Source organism: Leucoraja erinacea, chromosome 19 (assembly GCF_028641065.1).
Source record: "Leucoraja erinacea ecotype New England chromosome 19, Leri_hhj_1, whole genome shotgun sequence".
NCBI lineage: Eukaryota > Metazoa > Chordata > Chondrichthyes > Rajiformes > Rajidae > Leucoraja > Leucoraja erinaceus.
Window position 1 is genome coordinate 19,650,614 of NC_073395.1, and position 11,658 is coordinate 19,662,271.

Sequence of the window (11,658 nt, forward strand, 5' to 3'; positions counted from 1 at the left end):
TTTCACCATGTAGAAATTACAGCAGTGTTTATACAAAGTCTCCCCATCTCAGGGTACCATAATGTTTGGGACACATGGCTTCACAGGTGTTTGTAATTGCTCAGGTGTATTTAATTGCCTCCTTAATGCAGGTGTAAGAGAGCTCTCAGCACCTAGTCTTTCCATCACATTTGGAAACTTTTATTGCTGTTTATTAACATGAGAATCAAAGTTGTGCCAATGAAAGTCAAAGAAGTCATTATGAGACTGAGAAACAAGAATAAAACTGTTAGAGACATCAGTCAAACCTTAGGCTTACCAAAATCAACTGTTTGGAACATCATTAAGAAGAAAGAGAACACTGGTGAGCTTACTAATCGCAAAGGGACCGGCAGGCCAAGGAAGACCTCCACAGCTGATGACAGAAGAATTCTCTCTATAACAAAGAAAAAATCCCAAACACCTGTCCGACAGATCAGAAACACTCTTCAGGAATCAGGTGTGGATTTGTCCATGACCACTGTATGCAGAAGACCTCATGAACAGAAATAGAGGCTACATTGCAAGATGCAAACCACTCGTTAGCCGCAAAAATAGGATGGCCGGGTTACAGTTTGCCAAGAAGTACTTAAAAGAGCAACCACAGTTCTGGAAAAAGGTCTTGTGGACAGATGAGATGAAGATTAACGTATATCAGGGTCATGGCAAGAGGAGGAGAGAAGGAACTTCCCAAAACCCAAAAACATACCACCTCATCTGTGAAACACGGTGGTGGGGGTGTTATGGCCTGGGTATGTATGGCTGCTGAAGGGCTGGCTCACTTATATTCATTGATGATACAACTGCTGATGGTAGTAGCGCATTGAATTCTGAAGTGTATAAGACACATCCTATCTGCTCAAGTTCAATCAAATGCCTCAAAATTCATTGGCCGGTGGTTCATTCTACAGCAAGCCAATGATCCCAAACATACTGCTAAAGTAACAAAGGAGTTTTTCTAAGCTAAAAAATGGTAAATTCTTGAGTGGCCAAGTCAATCACACGATCTGAACCCAATTGAGCATGCCTTTTATATGCTGAAGAGAAAACTGAAGGGGACTAGCCTCCCAAACAAGCATAAGCTAAAGATGGCTGCAATACAGGCCTGGCAGAGCATCACCAGAGAAGACACCCAGAAACTGGTGATGTCCATGAATTGCAGACTTCAAGCAGTCATTGCATGCAAAGGATATCCAACAACATACTAAACCGGGCTACTTTCATTTACATGACATTGTTGTGTCCCAAACATTATGGTACCCTGAAATGGGGGGGGGGGGGGGGGACTATGTATAAACACTGCTGTAATTTCTACATTGGTGAAACCAAAATGTATGAAAATGGCCTTTATTAAAATCTGACTATGTGCACTTTAACCACGTGCGTTTTTTTCAAATTGTGGAGTACAGAGGCAAATAAATAAATGATGGGTCTTTGTCCCATACATTATGGAGGGCACTGTTTATGCATCGATTATCGTACAGATTGAAATATCCAGTAAACGCACCATCTGCTCACCTGCAGCAAACCATATTTGACTTCCACATCATAAAGCTTGTGCTCTTTAATTTCGGGAGGTACAGGAGATGGTAGGTGTTCATAGCAACCAAGGACGTTGGCTAAACTCGCAAAGACGGGTTCTGTACAAAAGGCTAAACAGTCCCTATAAAGTGAGGTTTAACCATAAGAGAAAGCATCAGTTTAACAAGAATTCATCTTCATTTGAAAAATTAGCAACACATGCAGCAGAATGTCACTACCTGGACTCCTCCAATGGGTGCTGAACAGTCAGTAGACGAGGGTGCCTCAGTCTGGTCAGCTGTTGCACGCCTTTTTTCAATGATTCAATTACATGATCCTTTTCAAATTTCTGGCACTTCTCAATTAGTTTTTTGTCAAAAACAAATACAGCCACTTCCTGAAGCAAGGAGATAAAACAAAATGTTAATCGATGTCACGGAAATGAATGAATAAATGACCTTTCTATGCACCACTTTGGATTCTGATATCATATCAGTACTCTAATTTGGGATTTATATGCAGGCAGGTGGGACTAGTGCAGATGGGGCATCTTGGTCAGCAGGGGCAAGTTGGGCTGAAGGGCCAGCATGACTCTATAACAATAAGGTAATGGAGAATTCAGAGAGACTCTGCAGGTATATTAAAGGCAAAATAATAACTAAGGAGAGAACAGGAACATTTACAGATCATCAAGCACATTGGTGTGGAAAGCACAGAAGATGGGCGAGGTGCTAAATATTGCTCGTCTGTACTTACCACAACTGTGAGTGAAGGTGGCATGGTGACTATGTTTACGGATGACACTAAATTTGGTGGATAAGTGGACATTGAAGAAGGTTATCTACGATCACAACAGGATTATGATCAATGAGAATTCAATATTCATGCCTTGTGTTGGACGCTATCATACCTCAAATAATTTGTGATGAACCGAGCGCTAAATAAAATAATTAATTGTATTGGTGAAGAGAAACTTAAAGGAATGTACAACCTGACTTGCTGTGTGATGAGCAGAACCAAGGAACTGCTGATGCTGGTTTAGAAAAAAAGACACTAAGTGCTGAGGTAACATGGATATCCATAATCTCCAGTGATGCTGCCTGACCCACTGAATTATTCCGGCACTTTGTCAGTTTTTGTTGTGCTACGAGATGGCCTAGCATTTTTACAATCCTCTAATATAGTATGAAAATAATTTTTGGAACGTAAACTATCATTTTTTTTCCCCCCGATTATATGTTTTATTATTCTTGTTAATCTCTGTAAAGTGTCCTTGAGATTTTTGAAAGGCGCCCAAAAATAAGATTTATTATTATTATTATTCATGTTCAAATCAGAGTAAACATGTAACAACAATGAGTTCCGACAAGGAGGCAATGATTTCTCCGTCTGTGCGGTGATGTTGGTCTTGCCTGGTCCTTTACTAATGAGGGCATCGACAAAGGCACTAATTAATTCCCACGGGCGCTGCTTAATGCTAATAATTAAATTCTCAGCAGGGAGTCCCAATTAACCAGTTCCAATTCTAAAGATTTTGAAAACAAAAACATTAAAAAAAAAACCCCAGCTTGACTCCGCGGCACAAAAGCCAGAATAGCCCACCCCACTCGCCCCTCTTCCCACCCTCAGAAAGCTGGTTAGACAGAGTTTGAAATACACAGAAGAGACAGAGAAGGTCAATTCAAACACAAAACAAACTGAAAACTAAAAGCATAGATTTGAATGGCATTGAATACTTTATAGGATTTTGCAGTTTGATAGCACTTTTGTTCGGCTGCATTGGAGCATTGTGAGCAATTTTGGATCACTATGGTTGACAGTGAAACTGGTTGGTTGTGGAGGCTTTGCCGAGGGTACAGAAGACATTTACCAGAATGCTGCCTCTGTTAGAGGATATTATTAGAGAAGTTGGGCAAGTCTGAAGAAGGGTTTCGGCCCGAAACGTTGCCTATTTCCTTCGCTCCATAGATGCTGCTGCACCCGCTGAGTTTCTCCAGCTTTTCTGTGTAACCTTGGGCAAACTTGAATTGGTTTCAATAGACAATAGGTGCAGGAGTAGGGCATTCGGTCATTCGAGCCAGCACCGCCATGGCTGACCATCCCCAATCAGTATCCCATTCCTGCCTTCTCCCCATATCCCCTCACTCTGCTATTTTTAAGAGCCCTATCCAGCTCTCTTTTGAAAGCATCCAGAGAACCTGCCTCAACCGCCCTCTGAGGCAGAGAATTACACAGACTCACAACTCTCTGTGAGAAAAAGTGTTTCCTCATCTCCGTTCTAAATGGCTTACTCCTTATTCTTAAACTGTGGCCCCTGGTTCTGGACTCTCCCAACATCGGGAACATGTTTCCTCCCTCTAGCGTGTCCAAAACCTTAACATTCTTACATGTTTCAATGAGATCCCCTCTCATCCTTCTAAACTCCAGAGTGTACAAGCCCAGCTGCTCCATTCTCTCAGCATATGACAGTCCTGCCATCCCGGGAATTAACCTTGTAAACCTACGCTGCACTCCCTTCCTCAAAGAATGTCCTTCCTCAAATTAGGGGACCAAAACAGCACACAATGCTCCAGGTGTGGTCTCACTAGGGCTATGTACAACTGCAGAAGGACCTTTTTGCTCCTATATTCGATTCCTCTTGTTATAAAGGCCAACATGCCATTCGCTTCCTTCACTGCCTGCTGTACCTGCATGCTTACTTTCATGGACTGATGAAGGTCAGAGGCTGTGGGAAAACCTGATCAAGTAGATAAAATTATGAGGCATAAAAAGTGTAGAGAGCCAGAATCTTTTTTCCCAGGGTGGAAATGTCAGACTAGTGGGCATAACAGCATCTCTAGAGAACAAGGATAGGTGATGTTTCATGTTAGAATCTACTTTAAAGAAGATGCGTTGGTTTTTTTACGCACAGAGAGCAGGTACAATAACAACACTTAAAGGACATTTAGTCAGGTACATGGATCAGAAAAGTTTAATGGGATACGAGCCAAACTAAAACGCGTAGCTGTAAAGTGAGAGAGGAAACGTGCAAAGAAGATGTGCAGGCCGAGTATATTTTACATGAGAGAGTGGCGAGTGCCTAAAACGCACTTCTAGGGGTGATGGTTGAGACAGATATGAAAGTAGCATTTATGAGACTTTTAAATAGGCACATAGATATGCAGGGAATGGAGGGATATTGATCATGTCCAGACAGATTAGCTTAATTATTCTTGGCATCATGTTTGTCATCAGTATTGTGGGCCAAAGGGCCTGTTTTAGCACTGTGTTTTTCTATGTTCTAGTTCAAATGCAAGTAAATGGGGATAGCTTAGATGGAGCATCTCGGTCAGCGTGGACGAGTCGGGTCGATTGCCCGTTTCCGTGCTGTACGACCCTATGACCCAGTTTTAACTTAACTGCCTTTAAACAAGAAAAAAGTTTGGGACTGAAAAGGTGAGACTTTTTTTTACCTGCTTGGTTGACTTCTTTACACCATGAAAGATCTTCCAGGCCATGCCTGTTCCACCACTTGCTATGTGGCGCCCCACTTCAAACTCCCTGGTAACGGGATTTCCCATCACTGCACTGGTAACATCTGCTGTTACCTTGGTAACAGTGCTCTTCAATTTATTCAACATTAACTCCATGGTTTCAGATGAATGTGTTACCTGTAGGAAGGCATGAACAAAGGATCAGCAGAAGTAAAATCTATCTCCTCATTTCCTTCTCATTGGAAAGCTGTTGCCACGAACAGCGCTGCATGCAATGCCAATACTCACAGTGCTGAATTTCCGACAGGAGTTGTACTTATAACTAATTAATCTCTGCAGAGGCACAGATGTGGCACTGTCTGTGGCAAAGCGACGGCAGAATGTCGTCTGACACACGAACAAAAATGAGCAGACTGTTTCATTAAACAACAACTACCTACTGAAAACTTGACCAGAATCCGTGGCAATAGGATTGACCCTACTTTGGATTATATTTTAGTGCTAGCTGCCATATTTCTGAAGAAGAGTCCCGATCCAACACGACCTCTCTCCGTTTCCTCCACAGATGCTGCCTGACCTGCTGAGTTCCTCCAGTACTTTGTGTTTTGCTCAAGATAGCAACATCTGCAGTCTCTTGTGCCCACATTTCACTGAATCTTAGCTTGTGCCAACTGTGGTGTCCCTATAAATTTGCCCAGGGCGGCACAGTGGCGCAGCTGGCAGAGCTGCTGCCTCACAGCATCAGAGACCCATATGGGTTTTCTCGGGGTGCCTCAGTTTCCACCCACATCCCACAGATGTGTGGGTTTGCAGGTAAATTGACCTGATGGACTTGGTGGGCCTGTTTCCACGCTGTATCTCTAAACTAAACCATTTATCTTTTGAGCGTTCATCTGCTCCCACTGACTTTTACGAAAAGTTGCTGCTATTTTCTGAAGCCACCATAAAAACAGATTTATAACCTCATGACCTCCAGCATCACGTTTAGCCCCATGGCACTGCACCTGTGGATTATGCACTTGTTCAGAAGCATTCAATGTTGAAGATATAAAATTTAATATAATTAAAAATAAAATAAAACAAATGATCAGAAATTAAAACGTACATTTCGAAGAACATTTATGAAGACAATATAAATTAGTAGCTTGATATCACCCGCTGAGCTACAGAATGTATTTTTGGCTGCTTAATCTCTTGGATTTTCTCTCCCTTTCTCACTTTACCACGTTCCTTAAGTTGCTGATTTAACCAAGACTCTACAGGCCTTTGACTAACTGCTTGAAATAAACATCACTCCCCCATTGGTAATTGTGCTTCAGCTGTCCAAAGTCCTGTTTGAAATCCCAACTCCTAACCTTTCTTGGATCAAAATGCACTGTTTGAAACCATCTTAATATTTCCACATCACTCGGTCAATCTTGAAGGTGCTATGCCAATGCAATTTTCAAACGTTAGCTGCCTACATTCTACATAAATGCATCAGCTCACGCCCACTGACAGTACATTCCTGTTTCTGATTACTAGACGATTAAATCCCGAGCGAAGATAGTTTTAAAGCCTAATTGGATTATCTCCAAAGTCAATGAACCTGTGAACACTCAACCTTTAAATCATTACAGCTCCCAAGGATCCATAATCTTCTTAATGCAGTACTTATTTTCAAATTTCGGGCAAGGCAAAGCAAACCAAGCAGACCAGTAGTTTGTGGAGTTATTACCCACTCCCCTGGGGTCAAGGAAAGAGCGTTCACGTCACGGCCCTGTTTCCACCAATCTTTCCACCACTGCGCACAAGAAGCGACAAGACAGACACCATTGTATGCAGATGCCGAGAAATGTGTTCAGATCTGGCTGAACAACTTCTAATCTTGTGTGTGAACTCGATAAGTAGAAGACTCACTCCCCTTGTTTGTCCTGTTTTGAAGAGGTACGTCTTAGGTGCAACAGCAACTGACAGTGCTTACATAACAAAAATGCCCCAAAGCTTTTTACAAGGGATATTATCTTACACATTTTAACAGTGTACAAGGGCTGATTAGTGCTGGCAACCAGCGGCTTGACCAAAGCTGCAGGTCAAGGAACATTGTAAAGAGAGGCAGGGAGGTAAATATTCCAGAGATTAAGTGGCCAAAAGCACATGCTGTAGCACAGCGGATCAGGCAGCATTTCAGGGAGGATCACAGTCCAGGGTCTTACCGCTGCTGCACATTGGGGGGGGGGGGGGGGGGGGGGAGCAGGATGTGGTGGAGACACCCCTCAAACACAGGAAGTGATATCACCCCAAGGGGCCACATGAGTGGCAAGGATGCCAGGTATAATGTGTAAGAAGGAACTGCAGAATCTGGTTTAAGCCGAAGATAGACACTCAAAGCTGGAGTAACTCAGTGGGACAGGCAGCATCTCTGGAGACAAGTAAAGGGTGACGTTTCAGGTCGAGACCCTTCTTCTCCAGTCTGACAAAGGTTCTCAACCCGAAACGTCACCTATTCCTTCCCTCCAGAGATGCTGCCTATCCCGCTGAGTTACTCCAGCTTTTTGTGTCTAAGCCAGGTATATTGATGGTTTTGTGAACACTACAAATATAATGTAGATTAATGTACGTATAGCCGCTGAGAATGTCGGAAGAGTTTTTCTACTGTTCTTGTTTTGTATATATTTAATATTCTGAATAAAGTTTTTAATTTAGGAGGAAAAAAAATCACAGAACATGGATTGGTGACGTTTTGGGTTGGGACCCATCATCAGACGAAAGAATAACTTCTTAAAAGTATACACATACCTTGAGGAGATTTCACAGTGGAGCAGTAAAATGTAGAAACAAGGAACTGCAAATGCTGATTTAGAGAAAAAGACAGTGGTGGAGTAGCTCAGAAGGTCAGGCAGCCTCGCTTGCAGAAGAGACGCTCTCCAGAGATGTTGCCTGACCTGCTGAGTTCACACAACACTTTGTCTTTTTTTTGGATCCAGCTTCTGCAGTTCCTTGCTTCTGCAGTTGTTTTGTATCAACAGATTAAAAATTAAAATTGCATCTGTTTCTATGCCCTTCTTCCCGAGAATCAATGTATTTCTACAGCAATTGAAATGTCAAAGGGCTCCATATGCTGCTGCTGCAATGACTTCAGATTGGATGGAAAGTAGGGCAAATCTCACAATTATTTACACCTAGTCTTCGTGATCCAAAACAGTCACAATGTATCTATCCTCTCCCTTTATCAAGCATGACAGAAATGATTTATGCTTCTCTCAAACACGGTGCTTTGGATATTTGGTGTTTTTGGAGTTTTACTAATCCCCTGAGACTCATTTATATGCAGCTCGAGTGGAAATAAATGTTAAATATGCCCTTTGATGTACTGATGGCGAAACAATTCCATAACTTCACAATAAAATAAAAAAAATCATTAAAAACATAGAACATGAAGCAGTACATCACTGTAGATTGCCCTCATTCCCAATTTTTAATTTCAATTCACTTTAATTTTATTTCAATTTTTAAAATCAGCCATTTGACCAAACATGTTCTGCATTAATATTACACGTGTCATATGGGAGGCCTACGAAATCTTTACACACATTTACCAATTCAGATCTTTTCACCCAGAGCTAGAATATCAGAGAATCGCTCAGCATTCCATCTGTATTCACCCATATTTCATCCATGCCCACATTTGTTCTTCCCAGTAATGCTATCAAGCCCTTCAGTCCATTTTATTACTACTCTGCATCTTAACAAATGTCTGCTCCACCTGCTTCCACACAGTTATCATGCACATTTAAAATGATTAACTAAGGTAGCAAAGAGAGCTTCCAAATAAAGAGAGCTCCGCATTCCCAAAAGCAATGTTCTGATAAAAGGTCACTAACCTAAAACATTAACTTCGCTGTCTCTCTCTCTCCCTATCTCCGTCTCTGCCCATCTCTCTGCTCTCTATCTCTCTCCTCCCCAATCTCTTTCTGTTTCCCCATCTCTCTCTCCATGCTGCAAAAATTCTGCTTGAACTCCCGAGGTTTTGACGCTCTCACCCCACACCCAGCTTTGGCTAGCGACAAACGCCCGAGCCAGTCGTGCCCAGAGCCTTCCCTGTGACCTCCACCGAGAGGCTATCACTGAACACACAGTCATGCTCACCACTATGAGCTAGCAAGAATAATGCACAAATAACTCATTTATTTCTCTCTACAATGGCCAGCTACGATACAGTGTATGAGCTAGTTAAAAACTTTTATTTTACTTCAAATATAAGTTATTGAATATGTATGTGTTTCACTACCACAATAGGAGAATGATTATGATACAAATATTATGGATAATAAAAGGGAGGCATGGTGACACAGTGGTAGAGCTGCTGCCTCACAGCGCCAGATACCTGGGCTCGATTCTGACCTTGGGCGCTGTCTGTGTGGAGTTCATACGTTCTCCCTATGAATTGTAAATTGTCCTTGGTGTGTAGGATAATGCTAGTGTACAGAGGAACCCGATTCCACGGGGATTTTAGGAATAGTGAACTACTTTTTGCTGGAGTAGAGGAATTAAGAACTTGAGGGCATGGTTTATGGTGAGAGGGGAAAGATCTAATCGGAACATGAGGGGCAACCTTTTCACTCAGAGGATAGTTGGAAAATGGATAGAGCTGCCAGAGTAAGTGGTTGAGGCAGGTGCACTGACAACATTTAACAGACATTTGCATAGGTACATGGTTAGGAAATGTTAAGAGGGATATGGCCCAAATGCAGGCAAATGGGATCAGCTTAGATGGGGCATCTTGGACGGCGAGAAAAAATTGTCAGAAAATGTCGCAATATCCAAATAGCAATTGGTCAAGCAACTGAATGGCCATGGCAGAGAAAGGAACTGGGGTTAATATAGATGTATACTTGCTGGTTGGCATGAATGAGATGGGCTGAATGGCCTGATTCCACTGATTGTATGACCCTGACCCTATTGCCTCCCCACCCAGTCTGATAGTGACTATAGCCTGCTGTCTGACACTGACACTTTTGTGACCACCTCCCACGTTTATGATCCTGAACCTTAAGACTGACCTATTCTCCAGCCCGACACTGACCCTAACCTCTTGTCTGACCCCCCACCCCCTCAGCTTGACAGTGACCCTTGCTTCTATTTATGATCTTGATCATTTTGACTGACCGCCCCCCAGCTTGACACTGACTATGGTCTCTAGTCTATAATGGACTCTTTTGACAGACTCACCCCCCAAGCCCAACACTGACTAGTTTATGCCCCTGATTATGACCCCACCCCAATCTGTTTATGAGCTTGATGTTTTGGGCTGACCCCCACCCAGCCTGACACTGCCCCTAACCTCACGTCTGACCCTCGCCTCCATTTATGATCCTGATTTTGACTTACCCCCACCCTAGCCTGGTGCGTTTGACTGACTCCCCCTCATCTCAACACTGACCCTAACCTGTCGTCTATAATGAATCCTTTTGATTGACTCGGAAACTTTTTGACAGACTCACTCCACCTCAGCCTAACACTGACCAGTGTATGAGCCCCTACCACCCCCACCCTAACCTGTTCATGACTTTGATCCAGTCTGAAGAAGGGTCTTGACCCTGACTCGAAACGTCACCCATTCCTTCTCTCCAGAGATGCCTCCTGTCCCGATCAGTTACTCCAGCTTTCTGTCTATCCTCTTGACTGACCTCTCCTCCAGACTGTTACTGACCCCGAACCTCTTGTCGGACCATCAGTCTTTTGACACTGACTCGAGCCTCTCACATCTATAATGAACCATTTGACTGACCCTGATCCTTTTGACACTCACCCCCTCCCCAGCCTAACACTGACAAGTTTATGACCCCCTGACCCTTTTGACTCACCCCCATCCTAACCTGTTATATGAGCCTGAGCCCCCCCCCCCCCCCCCCCCCCCCCCCCCCCCCCCCGTGACCCCCCCCCCAGTGGCAGCGCCCCCGCCCTCTGTGACTCATGCCCGGCCTCAGCCTGGCACCCGCTCCGCCGGGGCTCACTCTACCCCTACCGGGGCCGCCATCACTCACCTGAAGGTGGGCGGGGAGGGGGACAGCTCGGATCCGGACGGTGGGTGAGAGGAGTTGCGGACAGCCCGCCGGCCCGCGGCGATCTTACAGCGGCGGCGGCGGCAGGAGGATGAGGCCTTGCGCCATCACAACACTCGCCGCCCGGACACCTCACTTCCGCTTCCGCCCGCGGACACGTGACCCGGACCTCAAGGGGCGTGGCTGCAGGTGTCAACAGGTGGTCACCGCCCCTGGGCTGCTGCACCATCCCCTCCCAGGCAATGGCCTCTGGCTTTCATCACAAACATGCATCGGAACACTGCAGGAAGTTATAGGCCCGTAAGCCTTACATCAGTAGTTTTGTTGGGAAGAACTTTTTAAAATTTAAGTTTGAGTTTAGTTTATTATCATATGTACCAATGTTCAGTGAAAAGCTGATATTGCGTGCTATCCAATCAGCGGAAAGACTCTACTACTACTTTATTAGCCAAGTAGGTTTTGCAACATACGAGGAATTTCATTTGCCAAGTCAATCAAACAAATAAAAAGCAACAGAACACACAAAATACATTTGAACATAAACATCCACCACAGTGACTCCTCCACATTCCTCACTGTGATGAAAGGCGAAATAAAGTTAA

At 43.9% G+C, this 11,658-nt stretch overlaps 1 protein-coding gene across 1 annotated transcript in view; it reads right to left on the reverse strand.

Annotated features, from left to right (window-relative positions):
* scyl2 (SCY1 like pseudokinase 2) overlaps window positions 1-11,208 on the reverse strand; it is a 36,624-nt gene extending 25,416 nt beyond the window's left edge. The window contains exons 1-4 of the mRNA XM_055650541.1: window positions 11,039-11,208; window positions 4,992-5,189; window positions 1,779-1,936; window positions 1,537-1,681 (exon numbers count right to left, since the gene is read on the reverse strand). Of these exons, the coding sequence (XP_055506516.1) occupies window positions 1,537-1,681; window positions 1,779-1,936; window positions 4,992-5,168 (480 nt within the window). The 5' untranslated portion in view covers window positions 5,169-5,189; window positions 11,039-11,208. The remainder of the gene's footprint in view (window positions 1-1,536; window positions 1,682-1,778; window positions 1,937-4,991; window positions 5,190-11,038) is intronic.
* Between the last annotated feature and the right edge of the window lie 450 nt (window positions 11,209-11,658).